This window comes from Camelina sativa, chromosome 16, assembly GCF_000633955.1.
Source record: "Camelina sativa cultivar DH55 chromosome 16, Cs, whole genome shotgun sequence".
Lineage (NCBI taxonomy): Eukaryota > Viridiplantae > Streptophyta > Magnoliopsida > Brassicales > Brassicaceae > Camelina > Camelina sativa.
In genome coordinates, this window is record NC_025700.1 from 25,352,384 (window position 1) to 25,366,095 (window position 13,712).

Here is a 13,712-nt window from a genome sequence, read left to right on the forward strand (position 1 = left end):
ATTAGTTCAATTAATTCTGTTTGTTTCATATCCGTTTATCCGAATTGAGCAGCAGTTTGTGGGATTTTGCTGAATATGAATTATGTAGTGCAAAGATGGTGGGCACAAAATTGAAGCTTGACGAGGTATTAGTCCCCGGAGAGCCAGAAAAAAATATCATAAATGGAAGACAGAATCATAGATAAAAAAAAAAACAAACAGATTCTTCGAACACTGAGTTGGTTGCTGTGTCAAAAGTTCCACAGCTTAAAGAAGAGAATAAAATCGAAAAACATGAGATCCATCAAATCCGATTGATCTACTTTGGGAACTTGAGAAGATTAGCATCGTTTCCCAAGTAGTGAAACGGAAACCTTTGATTAACCGGAGATGAAGACGAACCACCATTGCTGTTACCCAAATGGTCATGAGTAACAACAGCCTGGTCGTTATTATCGTTGTTACTCAAGTCACCAAAACATTTTGCTTGATGGTTCTGCACTTGCTGCTGCTGCTGTTGCTGATTCATGTTGGTTGTAGTGAGAAGCTTGTCCAGAAACGACCAGTCTCCACCATAGTTGTTGTTAGAAGTCAGCCTCAGTAGATTCTGTGAACATTCAATGTCCGTTGTATTGATTGACGACACAAACGGTTGAGTTGCTGCTGCTGCCGCTGCAGCTGCTACAGCTGAGTCAGGGCTAAAGAGCTGAGGGAGATGCATTGAGCCATGGCTCAGAGTGTTTGCAAACTCATGTAATGGCATGTGGATTTGTCGTCCGATGTGATGATGATGATGATCCAGAGGATGTGGGATCAAAGAAGAATGATTGTTTGAATTGGAGTCAATGTGATGATGGTGATCATGATCATTGGTTGTGCTTATGTATTGGTGATGGTGATGATGATGATGATCTTGATCTTGTTCATGGTGAAATCCTCTGAAATGATTCTTCTTCTTGAACACTCTGCATACAACCCACCCATCTTCCTGCAAATTACACATACAAGGATAAATCCACACTACGCAATATGATCTCTAAATCAGATTTTGATGGGATTAGAGAGTTTCTTTAAATTGTGGTACCTGGATTTCGTTTTCATTATCATCTAGGCGATACTCGTGCATGATCCATTCGGTTTTTTGGCCATGAGGAGCACGACCAGTGTAGAAGACAAGAGTCTTACGAAGTCCAATCTTCTTGGAGCTGTTGAGATGTATGGATTTGTCTCTACCCGTAGCTTTCCAGAACCCGGCTGCAGTCGCCCGGTTCGTTCGGGTCCCAGTCGGATATTTCTTGTCCTTGTGGCTAAAGAAATACCACTCGTTTTGAGGACCCGACCCGATTCTGCATTTCTCTGCACATATACAACAAGAAAATTAGTTATAGTTATAATGGAAAAAACAATTTGTTTTAATTATAGTCCTAAATCAAAATTTCAGTCATTTTCAAATAACTATATTTATGTATGGCTTACGGCGATGGGCTGTTATATGTCTGCAGTGTGAAATACCATTGGCTTATTTTGAGGGTAATAAAAAATATTATTATGTCAATATTCGTAGTTTTATACTACAAGACATTACACTTTGGTCTTCTGTTACTAATCTAAAAGACAAGAGTGAATAGACAACTTTGTCTCTTTCTTGGTGTATGCACACACACGTATATAAGGTTTCATGATTCCATAAAAACTGGAAAATAATTTATAAGGATGATGAGAAGAACGAATTAAACTTACAAAGACATTATAAGTAGTTGCATGTTTCCATGGAGACACAGACAAATTCCTAGACAATATTACCACAATCTATGTATTTGTCCTTTGACATCTAACTTGTAGTCTTGTGCAGGGCCAACCACATACTTCCCCAAATGTTATCTCTCTTATCTCTCTCGCTGGCTATATCTAGAATTAATTTGAAATTTATGATATTGATTGTGATAGACTGATAGTCTATAGTATAATTTACTGATCAATATATAATAGTCATTCATTAAATGTGTGGATTAGGTGGTGATGATTATAGTAAAACAAGAGTTAACTATCAGCTGAGGATTATATATAATTTACCTTTAAGCTCCCAAGGTTCCAGCTTATTGAGATCGACTTCTCTAATAACATCCAAATCAATTGGTTCATAAGAGACCTTCTTCTTAAGGTAATAGTAAAGAAGCTCCTCCTCCGTTGGATGAAACCGGAACCCCGGAGGCACTGAAAGCTGTCCTCCTCCAGCCACCGTGGACGACGACCCTATCTCCATTATCCGTACTCTTCTGTAAGCAGATTAAAGATGATTTCTCTTTGACCTTTGCCCTAATCAAATATTAACCCCAAACAAAAAGAACACACAAGTTACATTAATCCAAGGTTTTAACAAATTGAGCAATGAAAGAGTTTGATCATGCAAGTATCCAACAAATCTCAAGGTATTGATTGGGGTTTGAGTCATATTTAGATCTAAAAATCAAAACCCTAGTTTCAACATGCATGCATCTATATATAGTCATGATGAAGAACTTTAATTCACAAGATGGATCTTTTCTTACATATACCCACATAAGTAAAACTTTAATGCCCAAGAAAAACATGAATCGGTGTTAAAAAAACTGAACGATCTTTGTCTGCTTCTTAATCAAGAGAGGTTTGATGATATAGTTAGTCTTGCTTAGGTAAGAGAAGAAATGAAAATAGAGAGATGTTTAAAGTGAAAAGTACACATAATATATGAGGGTATGTGAGGGAGTGTGTGTGTATATATATGTAGATGCAGATGATGATGACGACAATGAAAGATATATGCTGGATGAGGAAAGAAACGAACCTTGGAGGCCGGAAAGTATTGCTTCTGTTAGAGGCAAGAGGTAGAAGACAATGAAAGAGAGAGAGCTATGAAGCAAGCAAAATGAATTTCTACAAAACTGAAGATATCTTAGCTTCAAGGGCACGACGTTTAGGGTTTCTATCTCTCTCTCTGTCTTCTTCTTTGAGATAGCTGAAAGTGAGGAGAGAGAAAGATAGAGAAACTTTGGCTTCTATGGATCAGTGCCACTACTATTTTGTATTGAATTTAATAAACCAAAGCTGGTCACAGAAATATATGAGTATTATTATTTTAATACGTATAGGCAGTTTCCAGTATATATTCTTTTCCTGTCACATATATATTGGTATACAACAGCTAAAGATGATATCATTTCTAGAGTATGTAATCTCTCTAGATGGTATGGGCAAATAATTTGGAAGATTCACCATGTCTAGTGTTGTGCCTAGAGTTTCGGAGGTCTGAAGCGAATGAAGAAAAAATATACATGATGATTTGCCAATAACGATCTTATTCTTCGACACTATTATATATGTTTCAAATTTCCTAATTTCGGCTGTTTGTTTTGGTTTTTCCTCAAAATATATATACATCTACGGAATGTGTATATGTATTAGATAGATAGCTACATTATTATTAATTTGTACGGTAGCGTGAGTATGATTATGAGGATTAACTATATTAATCACTATGGATTACAGCTGTGATTTAGTAAGACTGACTGATTTTTGCTTTGACACAAGTAGGAATCGATTAATGAATGAGAGATACTGAATTTCGAATACAATATAAAATACAGTACATGATATAACAATATAATAGAAGATCTGGTTTATGTATCCCAAAGGACAAAACAAAACAAGAATTGAAGCTTCTATGCCCTCAAAATTGCAGTCAAATGTTGGGAAGAAAATGATGTATCGTACCTTGAATTATGCTCCCACTTACTTTTTTATTGCATCAATTTCAGTGCAGCTTTGTTGAAAATTTAGTAATACGATTCTACTTTACTAATCCAAGTCTATTTATTTATACTAATGAGTTATTCCCTACTAACCATAATAGTTATCTGAACAACGTTAGAAACTAGTATGGGATTTAAACAAAGAGTTAAAAACTAAATGATTGAAAAATTATTTCTTAACATTTCGTAAGATAATATTCTTGTATTTGTTTTTTGTTATTTTTTTTTCTCGTATTAGTTTGAGGTTGAAATATTAATACATATTTACGTCAATTCACAAACGTTTTTAAGGTTCTAAATATAGCAAAATACTACTATATCCTTCCCCTAGATAATGTGTACACATATGATATTCAGCAGCTGCATTTTCCATCAAACAATCGTAATAGTAATACGTATGCAAATGCATGGGAGATCAAATTGTAAACTATGGATAGATATATGATTTCCTATAATATAAATCTTGTTATAGATTTATGAAATCATCCATGTTAAATAAAAAAAGTCACTATACCAACAAATTATAGACATAGAGACTTTTGAGTCTTTGACAAAAGGAATAAGAAGAAGAATAGAAGAAGATAATAATGGAAACCGTAGGTAGGAGGAGGAATGGCACGTGCGGTAGAAGAAGCAAAATCCTGAAAGGCCGTGGAGGAGAGCACGTGATGGTCCAACACCAAATCCACAATTCAAGGTCCCCTCGTTTGACTTAACCCTCTCGTACGTCTTGAGATTCCACCCCAAACAATTAGTCCTTTCTCTATTTTTCTCCTTTTTTTTTCCTCCCAAAAACGAATTACATAAAATTATTAAACATAAATACGAATATGATATAAATGGTAACTTTAATATCCTAAATTCCATGTCAAGATACACGAAACACATAAAAACATTGGATTCTCACGGTAAATCATCTCTTCGTAACAATTTATGGAACTTACAAGTTTCTGTTGCGCCCATTATTATCTTATTGAGATAGATGTGCCGTTGCCTTTACGAAGACGTCATGCATTAAACCTTTATTAATGAGCGTTTAATCATATAGATACCAACATGTTCTGAAACTTATAATGTTATTTTTAAATCCCCATTATGGCCAACAAAAAGTAAACTGGGTGCATCATATATGTTATACAAGTGTAAAGTGTTAAACTATTGATGGGATAATAAATTGCATAATGAGGATGAGTTACGAGTAGAGTACCAAAAACATATTTAGAGACCAAGTTGGCAAATGGGTAACCAGACCAACCCACTTATGAAAGCAATTACGGTCGGTCATCCATCAGCAAAACCACGACGTCGTTTCATGTTATACTTATTGGGCCATAAAGTAAATAGCCTTTTATGAAAACAACCCACTTAACGCTGGAAAGCCCAACAACGAATAAACATTACTACTATTATAAAGTATTTACACATTTTAACCCGTAATTGCTTTCTGTTACGTCATCTCAACCCTAACTTTATCCAATCAGTATTACATCCAACGGTAAAAATAATATTGGGGTAAAAATAATCTTGGTTGGCGTTTCTACAGTTTTTTTATTGACTAATCATAACTTCCGTTTTTTGAGACTCCCCCGGCGCCTGTATTCCCCTGTAAAGTCAGCAAGAGCACGACGATCGCGTTTCAGATCGTCAAAAAAGTAGAAGGAAGACCCGCGCGCGAGAAATCACCAAGGGTGCAACAAATTTATAGGGTAAGGTTTTCTTCTTCTTCTTCTTCTTTCCATTTAATTTAGGTCAATCCCGTCGGTGCTTTGATTTGGGGTTTTTTTATTTTTTCGGGGGCGCAAATCTTCGCTGTTTATGAATTTTTGGATCGTAGATTTTGGGCTAAGCTGTTGATTTCTTTTTGCTCATCTAGCTGCGAATTTTGCCTCTATTAATTTGCTTTCTTGCTTCCGCCGTCTCAATTTTTATTCTACCCAACAGTAAAGTTTTGTTTTTTTTTTAAATTCTTCCTGAAGTTTCGGAGTAAGGCTGAGTTTTTATTTTATAAATTCTTCATTGCATATGTTTGTTTATCATTGTGACTCGCTAAAAAGCTTCTAAATTTGTCGTCTCTTTGATGCAAAGCTCCTAAAACACGGCTTATGGCTAATCGTGTTGAGATTTTTGTTCATGGTAGAGATATACTTGGTTCTCTAGAAGATTAATACTGTTGTTTTTTTAATTATCTTTTAATTAGTTAGCAACTTGTTTCCAGGTCAATGGCGTCTTCTTCGGATGCATGGATGAGAGAGTACAATGAGGCTTTGAAACTCTCTGAGGACATTAATGGCATGATGTCTGAAAGGAATGCCTCCGGGTTAACCGGGCCTGATGCTCAGCGTCGTGCCTCAGCCATACGAAGAAAGATCACCATTTTGGGGACCCGATTAGACAGTCTACAGTCCCTTCTTGTTAAGGTTCCTGGGAAGCAGAATGTGTAAGCCATTTTTTATATATAATATGGTTGCCTGTTAAACTCCCCATATTAGACAACACTAAGTTTCGTGTTGGTCTTGACCTATTTTTGTTATGGTTAATGTGTATGCAATTGCTGATTAACAGTTCTGATAAAGAGATGAATCGTCGCAAGGATATGGTTGGGAATTTGAGATCAAAAACAAATCAGGTGGCCTCTGCTTTGAATATGTCAAACTTTGCAAACAGAGACAGCTTGCTTGGTCCAGATATAAAGCCGGATGATGCGATGAAAAGAGTCTCTGGCATGGACAACCAAGGAATTGTTGGATTTCAACGGCAAGTTATGAGAGGTAAGCTGTGGTATGTAACACTATTATAGGTCCATAGTAATGAATTTTGCCTTCTGATTGTATTTTATTTCCATGAGTAGAACAAGACGAGGGACTTGAGAAGTTGGAGGAGACAGTCATGAGTACCAAGCACATTGCTCTCGCTGTCAACGAGGAGCTCACTCTGCAGACTAGGCTTATTGTATGTATCCGCTGTTGTTCATTTGTTGATTTTGAATTCTTGTTGTAATGAAATCTGCCTTTCTTCCATGCAGGATGACTTAGATTACCATGTAGATGTCACTGACTCTCGCTTACGGGTAAGTATATTCTTTGAACACATTAGTCTCATTAGTTGCTAGCCTAAGCTGGTCCATTGATAAGCTAAAGACCAGAACCTCTCTGTAGTTGCCTTTTTAATCATAAAAAGCAACAATTTTTCAAGTTTAATGTGATTCGCATCTCTTCTTTGATTTGATGTGGCCTGTTTGTGTTTCTTGATGATGGCAGCGTGTGCAAAAGAGCCTTGCCGTGATGAACAAGAGCATGAAAAGTGGTTGCTCATGCATGTCGATGCTTATATCTGTGCTTGGAATCGTTGGTCTAGCTCTTGTTATTTGGCTGCTGGTTAAGTACCTGTAATGTTAGCATGGTGGTAACTTGTGAAAGCTTATCCTGTGCTCTCAGCCTCTCCTCTGCGCTTGCTTAATGGTTGTAAATTACAACTTGTAATCTATTCCTTGTTTCGATATTTATGCTCCTTTCCTTCCATTGCAAAGTTTAAAATACCGCAGCGTGTAAGAAACCTCAAGAAGTATAGAATCTGTATTGCCTTCGAAATGTCCACGAATTGTAAACTAAGTTTGCATTTGTACATGTATGGTATGGCTCCTACTTGGTTTTCAATTAAGAACTACTCGTGGCTAGGACAATGCAGAAACAGAATTTTAGTATTGTAGGCGGTGCTTATGATGGAAGTATTGGTCACATTCACCTCTTTTATGTAATTTCATTCTTTGGATTCGAATATGATTATACATTGTCTTACTGTTTTGAAAAGAAAAACATAAATGTGAAAAAAAGTGTGCCTAAATGTTTAAATAATTCTAGGTTTTTCTTTTTCTCATATCACAAATAAAAACACACCCTCAAACTAAAAAAGTTACATCACGCGCCAGTTTATATATTTTAACAAAAACAGCGATTTTCGAAGGTTTTAGTCCACGGATTTCGGGGAGGTGGCGTCGACGCGCTTATTGTGAGAGTGGGTAAGAAATTTCTATTTCGCAGCTCGATAATAACCACGCGCGTCACATTTGGGTTTACTTTATACTGCCCATTGGGCTTGAAGGAGCTTAGTTTTCAAATAATTAGAGGCCCATAAATGTTTTTAAAATGCCCAATAGCATAGATAAGCCTTCAATGGCTTGATGTTAATTCTTCGCCATATATGATTATATTCATTAATTTTGATTCCTCATCTCCTTAATGTTAATTCTTCGCCATCTATGATTGACGGTACGATGTATAAGCATTTTTCGTATTCCCTGGATTAACAACGTTACTTTGTTTGAATTTCTTTCGCCCATTTCATTGGTTTCCTAATGACGTAAGCATGTTAGATTCTGGTGTCTTCGACTGAATGTAGTAGGTTCTCTTAGATGAAGGTTTTAAGAGAGTCGTGAGCTCAAGAAGTTGCGTTATCTTTGTTTCTTTTGATAAACAATGTTCGTCTCTGCCAAATAAAGTGACAACCTCCAGAAGCAGTTTATCAGAAAAGAGAAGAGAAACTTACACAGAGCCTTCCTCCAACAGTGTAAGGATGAGCACTAGCACTTGAGTTTATGGATTGTACATTGCTCAACTGTGTAGATTGTATCAAACTGTAAAAGCCACACAATTTTGCAATCACATGCCTATTTTGTGCAGACATTGCTCATCGGTTATACTTTGGTCAAATACAAAGAGAAAGAATGATACTATATTACTGTAACATGAAGCAATTCTGTGGTTTGCGAGTGTCTCGCCTTAATATACAATTTACCATTTTACTGAGAAGAAAAGAGGACCTATGGGGTTGGTGCCGGAGTTGGTGTTGTGGCTCGAAGGAGTTGTTGCAGAAACCGAGCTGCAAGACGTTGGCCTACACCGCCTGCAACACGTCCTCCAAGTCTTCGTGCCTCTGGTTGTTGTAACACCTGATTAACAAAATAAGAGTTCCTTTAGCTCACTGATCAATTACGTTATGGATCAGTTCAGCGCACAAGATCAATGAAGTCACCTGTACTATTGGCTGCAAAATAGCAGGATCAAAGCTTTCTGAGGATTGAAGAAGGCCCCAGATTCTAGAGACCTGATCCCGAAGCTCAAGAGTACTTTGAAGTTCCGTGGTACTCATTGTCAGAGGGCCATTCCCATTTCCATTGAAGACAAGAGATCGCAGAAACTCAGGAAGGGAATTGTATGTATCAACAACAGTGCCCAACGCAATCGCTTCACTGACTCGTACAGCTTCTTTAATTACTAACAGTCGAAGCTCTTCCCCATTTGGATCCAGCAACAGCTTCAAAACTGGTTGCAGAGCATCCTTTGCTGAGAAGTCTCTATCTTTACTTCCCTGTTGTAGAAGGTTCTCGAGTCTATTCCACCTAAATTTTCCATCTTTGAATAGAAGCTCGATAAGGGCATCTCTTAGATACGGGTTTGGATCAGTGAGAAGCCTTTTGGCAAAATATGGGTATGAAGCAGCTAACACTTTGAAATTAGGATCTGCGTAAAGTGCCAAACCTTCAAGCACAGTAAGCGACCTCAGAATCAGAGCATAGTAGGGCGGGACATTAAATGGATACTGATAGAAGACAGCACCTAGACCATCAACCAAAGTTTTGAAATTGAGCTCGCTCACAGTATAATTAAGTGCATCGTCAAAGAAGTCTCTGAGAGCTGGTATGATGGGAGTAACATCCACATCAGGCGACAAGAACTTCAAAGCATAGTAATCTCGGGCCATGGCTTCATAATCTCGGTTCACTAAATGAACAACATGACCTATGATAGCAAATCTAGCTTCCTCTGGTGTCTCACTCATCATGCCAAAGTCTAGAAAGGCAAGTTTTCCATCAGGTGTTGCCAAGAGATTACCAGGATGAGGGTCAGCGTGGAAAAAACCATACTCTAAGAGTTGCCGTAGGCTACACTGGATTCCTGTATTTACAAGATCAAGAACCTTCAAACCCTGACTCTCAATGGCAAGTTGCTCGTTCAGTTTAGTTCCCTCTACCCATTCCATTGTTAGAACCTTGCGGCCCGTGTAATCCCAGAATATATCAGGTACAAGAACATCTGCTTTATCAGCATACAGTTTCTTAAACCTTCTGGCATTTTGCGCCTCTTGGACGTAGTTTAGCTCCTGGTAAACTCTGCAGGCAAACTCGTCGATAAGGGTAAGGACATCGGTAGTGATGAAGTCAACATACTTGTTAATGAGTTTCCCAACTCCTCTAATGAGGTAAAAATCAAGGCCAATGGCTTCTTCGATTCCAGGGCGTTGAACTTTGACAGCAACAACCTGACCTGAATACCTCAGCTGAGCTTTGTAAACCTGGCCAAGACTAGCTGCTGCGATTGGTTCAGGGGATATAGACGAGAAGATGGACTCTAGAGACAAATCCAACTCTCTCTCAATGCAAGCAAAGGCCTCTGCATCAGGGAAGGTTGGCAAAGCATCCTATTTAGGAACTCAAAACAAAATAGTATTCAAAGTTAGAGATGTTCTCTTGCCTATCCCAAACAAGTATTCCATATATGTATGCCTTTTTGATACTAAAGATGTAGAGCTGAGTAATGATGGGGTAAGAAGAGGTGAACCTGAAGCTCTGCAAGTTCTTCAAGATAATCGGGTGGACAGAGGTCTGGTCGGGTGGACAGACCTTGACCCAATTTAACAAAAGTAGGTCCGAGACGAGTGAAAATGCGCCGGAGCTGGCCTGCTCTCTTCTTCATATTCTTCTCTAAGTTGCCTTGCTTCTGATCAATCCCCAATTTCAAAGCGAAACCACCCAAAGCTCCCAATATCTCCAAACTTCTTCGCAAAGCCTAAAAGTCCGAAATTGAGCTGCATCTCTCAGTGGAACCATAATTTGTACAAAAACTTGAAACTCCAAAAAGACTGACGAACGAAGGAAGTAGCTAACCTTTAAAGGCTGAGAGCCATGTTTCCTGGCGATGAGCTCTGGAGAATAAACAGAAGCATCAACAGCACGACCCAGAGCACGCGCCTCAGCTTGAAGGTCATCCGCGAGATCAGCTCGTCGGTACTGTACAACCGACGCCGTAGTCGCTCTCGACGAGGGAGAAGGACTCGCCGGCGCTCCATCCTCTCTAGGCCTAGCTTGAACCAGAGCCGCACGAGCTAATCCCCTCCGATTGACAAAGAAAAACTTGGGTTTTGCGCCATTTCTTTTCGAATTGCGTAACGAAAGACCATCACCGAATAGAGTTAAACCCAGCGACTGACCAACCACCAGACTCATCGTGGAACGCTCTCAGCGAAAATCAGATAGAGAGAGAGAGAGAGAACAATATAGAAGAAAGAAGAAAGGATTCAGATTGTGATTGCCCAGCCAGAAACAGCCTCATGAAAGAAGAAGAACAAGAGAGAGAGAGAGAGGGACGAGAAGAGAGATATTTATTATGAACGAAAGATAGAGAGATTAGAAGCGTATTTGGTAAACTTATGAGTTATATATTACACGAAAAAACAAGGTCCACACTTTGGGCATGCCGTGACGTTCTCTATTTAATTCTTCAACCCGGAAACAATAACAAACCACGAGACAAAGGAGACATTATAGCAATTTTAACATTCCTGGGATAGACAAGTATAAGCAGCCATAGCCATTTAAGTTTTTTTGCCTTTTTTATAAATGTAATTAGTTTCAACCTAACAATATCTCCCTTTGAGGTTCAAAACCAACAACACAAGTCCCATATTAGAGAGAACTCTAGAAGAAACCCTTCTCACTACTTCCTCCGATACATCCAATTTCTTTTATGTACATATATGCCGGTGAAAAAACACTTAGATTTCTTCTCTCGGGAATTTTAGCCTCGGTTATTCAGATTTCCTCTTCTAGTAAATGGGATTCGTTCTTCTGCAAAACCCATCAATTTATATATTTCATGGTTTTTTTTCGCGGAGTAATAAATTAAGGCCTATCATAGTGAAACAAGAGATTTAGAGTATATTATGATATTACCATGGTGTTGCTCTATGTTATCCTCATCATCATAATCTCCGTTGTTACTTGTGAAGAACGGTGTTAGATAGTTCTTATCTAGTTCTGTGAATGATGCCGCGCTGCATACAACAAAACAATAAAATGAATGGGATTCTTGTGTTTTCATAGAGACTTGAAAGCCGACAAAATGTTGTTGAGGCGTGAGTAAGTTGATGAGTCATTTACCTCTTATGGAACTCTCTTAGTTTTGTTCTGAATCCACTTCCTGACGGTGTATCTTCATCATCATAACTAGTCATATAACGACTGTTCACCACCTCAAAACCCTGACAAAAGGCCGAGATTAACGTTCTTATAGGAGGGATCATCCTTTAGGACATGAATTCCACGTAAATGGCTTAAATGATATATACATTCAGTTGACTTACATCACCTAAGGATGTATCGTGGCTATCACCTACAACTTCTAGGGCTTCAAGCATTGTACCAGTGGATCCTCCAATCAGTAACACCTGCAATCAGTTCCAGTAGTCATCAAGGATCACATGGTAAGCAAAATACTTTGGCTCAGTTATCAGAAACAGAAACCTTTGATCGGGATGCTCAGTTTAAAGCAAATTTTAGTTCCTAAAGAAGGATGGATTACCGTCAGAACAACAATGGCTGTAGTTGCAGTAAATATAGTTTGACCATGTCCTTCTGGGAGATCGTGAACAGATTGCAGAGCAAGAGCAAAAGCCATAGCACCTCGAAGTCCTATGCAGTCCACATGTCTTTGTTATTTATTACTATTAAATTGAAAACAATAACTACTTCAAGGAAAAAAGAGCAGTATCTTACCACTGTACCAAAGTGCTTTCTGATGCGTCATTGGTATTTTCCTATGAGCAGGCCGTGCCAGATTGACCAAATATCCACAACCAAACACATTAGCTGCCCTGAGTAAGACATATATTACAAAGAGTAACAATATCAGACACCAAAAACAGCAGCAAACAAAAAAAAGTTTCGGAAATGAATATATGTACTTATAGTCTTATACAGATCATCAAACAAAAAGCATACCTTGCAATTACGATAAATAACTGAAGTTCATCACCAAAGATAAAAATAAAGTTAAGGACCAACATATAGAAAGGAAATAATTGAATTCCGATTCAGTAAAACTTGAGAAAGAGGATACAATAGAGAAAAAGATGAATCCCAAGTGTGACCAACTATGCTTTTCCATGGCAATATCAAAACCCATGTAGATGAACCTGCAGATTTTATCATTTCAAATTGTAAGATCATGTCATTGACGAACATTACTAAAAACCAAACTATTAATATGCATGGGAGAATAAGAATCAAATACATACACAAAAGTCTCTGCCAGTGAAGATATCAGATGAAAAAACGCAGACACAAATCGCTGAGAATTTGCAGACAAGTTTGAGTAGGTATAATGTTTCATGACCTAGAAGGCACAGGCGGTTTCCGTTATATTACTTTACTTTTGGCGAAAACACATAAGTTCATGTAATTGAATGACAACTCACAATCCCAGTAAATAGAATCGATACGATGCCAGATAGACTGAGACCTTCAGCAAGCATGTATCTAGCACAAAGAAAACAAAGTTAACAAACTGCACAATTTATAATTCTATGAGAGTGGAATATAGGAGACACATAGCTAAGCTAATATAGAAGAGAAGACATTTATTACGAGAAATATGGAAAAAGCACGAAGAGGCAGCACTCCAAGTTCTGCAGACTGAAAGAAGGAGCGAGCGAATCAGAATAAAATATTTCATTGCTGACCAATAGAACCCGAAATAAATAAATCTTCAAACACAGACTACGGTCACTCACTTGTCAACATCCAGCCCTGCATACTTGAATAGGTGCTTTGCATTAAGGCTAACAAAACATCTATGTGTATGTAATGAAGTGAAATGTTTCAAAAAGAATCTA

At 38.0% G+C, this 13,712-nt stretch overlaps 4 protein-coding genes across 5 annotated transcripts in view; 1 reads left to right on the forward strand and 3 right to left on the reverse strand.

Moving 5' to 3' along the window:
- Positions 100 to 2,975, reverse strand: LOC104752398 (protein SOMBRERO-like). Of its 2 annotated transcripts, none has more exons than XM_010474520.2 (4): positions 2,804 to 2,975; positions 2,053 to 2,295; positions 1,064 to 1,335; positions 100 to 967 (listed from the first exon to the last, which is right to left on the reverse strand). In XM_010474520.2, the coding sequence occupies exons 2-4, from the start codon at positions 2,240 to 2,242 to the stop codon at positions 299 to 301; spliced, it is 1,131 nt and encodes a 376-aa protein (XP_010472822.1). In that variant the 5' UTR covers positions 2,243 to 2,295; positions 2,804 to 2,975; the 3' UTR covers positions 100 to 298. The 2 variants fall into 2 exon arrangements, with proteins under 2 accessions (XP_010472822.1, XP_010472823.1); XM_010474521.2 differs by lacking the exon at positions 2,804 to 2,975 and adding an exon at positions 2,529 to 2,717.
- On the forward strand, positions 5,307 to 7,467 carry LOC104752399 (syntaxin-52). The gene is made up of 6 exons (XM_010474522.2): positions 5,307 to 5,473; positions 5,983 to 6,204; positions 6,330 to 6,535; positions 6,616 to 6,716; positions 6,790 to 6,834; positions 7,025 to 7,467. The coding sequence occupies exons 2-6, from the start codon at positions 5,987 to 5,989 to the stop codon at positions 7,154 to 7,156; spliced, it is 702 nt and encodes a 233-aa protein (XP_010472824.1). The 5' UTR covers positions 5,307 to 5,473; positions 5,983 to 5,986; the 3' UTR covers positions 7,157 to 7,467.
- LOC104752400 (uncharacterized aarF domain-containing protein kinase At1g79600, chloroplastic) lies at positions 8,415 to 11,228 on the reverse strand. The gene is made up of 4 exons (XM_010474523.1): positions 10,708 to 11,228; positions 10,382 to 10,609; positions 8,796 to 10,241; positions 8,415 to 8,712 (listed from the first exon to the last, which is right to left on the reverse strand). The coding sequence occupies exons 1-4, from the start codon at positions 11,044 to 11,046 to the stop codon at positions 8,584 to 8,586; spliced, it is 2,142 nt and encodes a 713-aa protein (XP_010472825.1). The 5' UTR covers positions 11,047 to 11,228; the 3' UTR covers positions 8,415 to 8,583.
- The window catches only part of LOC104752402 (sodium/hydrogen exchanger 6), a 5,518-nt gene continuing 3,167 nt past the window's right edge, over positions 11,362 to 13,712 (reverse strand). The window contains exons 11-22 of the mRNA XM_010474524.2: positions 13,611 to 13,642; positions 13,465 to 13,512; positions 13,296 to 13,356; positions 13,116 to 13,213; positions 12,938 to 13,013; positions 12,820 to 12,839; positions 12,595 to 12,692; positions 12,401 to 12,510; positions 12,183 to 12,266; positions 11,980 to 12,080; positions 11,773 to 11,873; positions 11,362 to 11,667 (exon numbers count right to left, since the gene is read on the reverse strand). Of these exons, the coding sequence (XP_010472826.1) occupies positions 11,618 to 11,667; positions 11,773 to 11,873; positions 11,980 to 12,080; positions 12,183 to 12,266; positions 12,401 to 12,510; positions 12,595 to 12,692; positions 12,820 to 12,839; positions 12,938 to 13,013; positions 13,116 to 13,213; positions 13,296 to 13,356; positions 13,465 to 13,512; positions 13,611 to 13,642 (879 nt within the window). The 3' untranslated portion in view covers positions 11,362 to 11,617. The remainder of the gene's footprint in view (positions 11,668 to 11,772; positions 11,874 to 11,979; positions 12,081 to 12,182; positions 12,267 to 12,400; positions 12,511 to 12,594; positions 12,693 to 12,819; positions 12,840 to 12,937; positions 13,014 to 13,115; positions 13,214 to 13,295; positions 13,357 to 13,464; positions 13,513 to 13,610; positions 13,643 to 13,712) is intronic.

Coding starts and splice junctions, on each gene's coding strand:
- LOC104752398 (XM_010474520.2), bottom strand. CDS start 2,242: ATGGAGATAGGGTCGTCGTCCACGGTGGCTGGAGGAGGACAGCTTTCA. Junction 1,336..2,052: donor GGAACCTTGGGAGCTTAAAG/GTAAATTATATA, acceptor GTATATGTGCAG/AGAAATGCAGAATCGGGTCG. Junction 968..1,063: donor ATAATGAAAACGAAATCCAG/GTACCACAATTT, acceptor TGTAATTTGCAG/GAAGATGGGTGGGTTGTATG.
- LOC104752399 (XM_010474522.2), top strand. CDS start 5,987: ATGGCGTCTTCTTCGGATGCATGGATGAGAGAGTACAATGAGGCTTTG. Junction 6,536..6,615: donor TCAACGGCAAGTTATGAGAG/GTAAGCTGTGGT, acceptor TTCCATGAGTAG/AACAAGACGAGGGACTTGAG. Junction 6,835..7,024: donor TCACTGACTCTCGCTTACGG/GTAAGTATATTC, acceptor TGATGATGGCAG/CGTGTGCAAAAGAGCCTTGC.
- LOC104752400 (XM_010474523.1), bottom strand. CDS start 11,046: ATGAGTCTGGTGGTTGGTCAGTCGCTGGGTTTAACTCTATTCGGTGAT. Junction 10,610..10,707: donor ATGGCTCTCAGCCTTTAAAG/GTTAGCTACTTC, acceptor TCGGACTTTTAG/GCTTTGCGAAGAAGTTTGGA. Junction 8,713..8,795: donor TTTTGCAGCCAATAGTACAG/GTGACTTCATTG, acceptor TTTGTTAATCAG/GTGTTACAACAACCAGAGGC.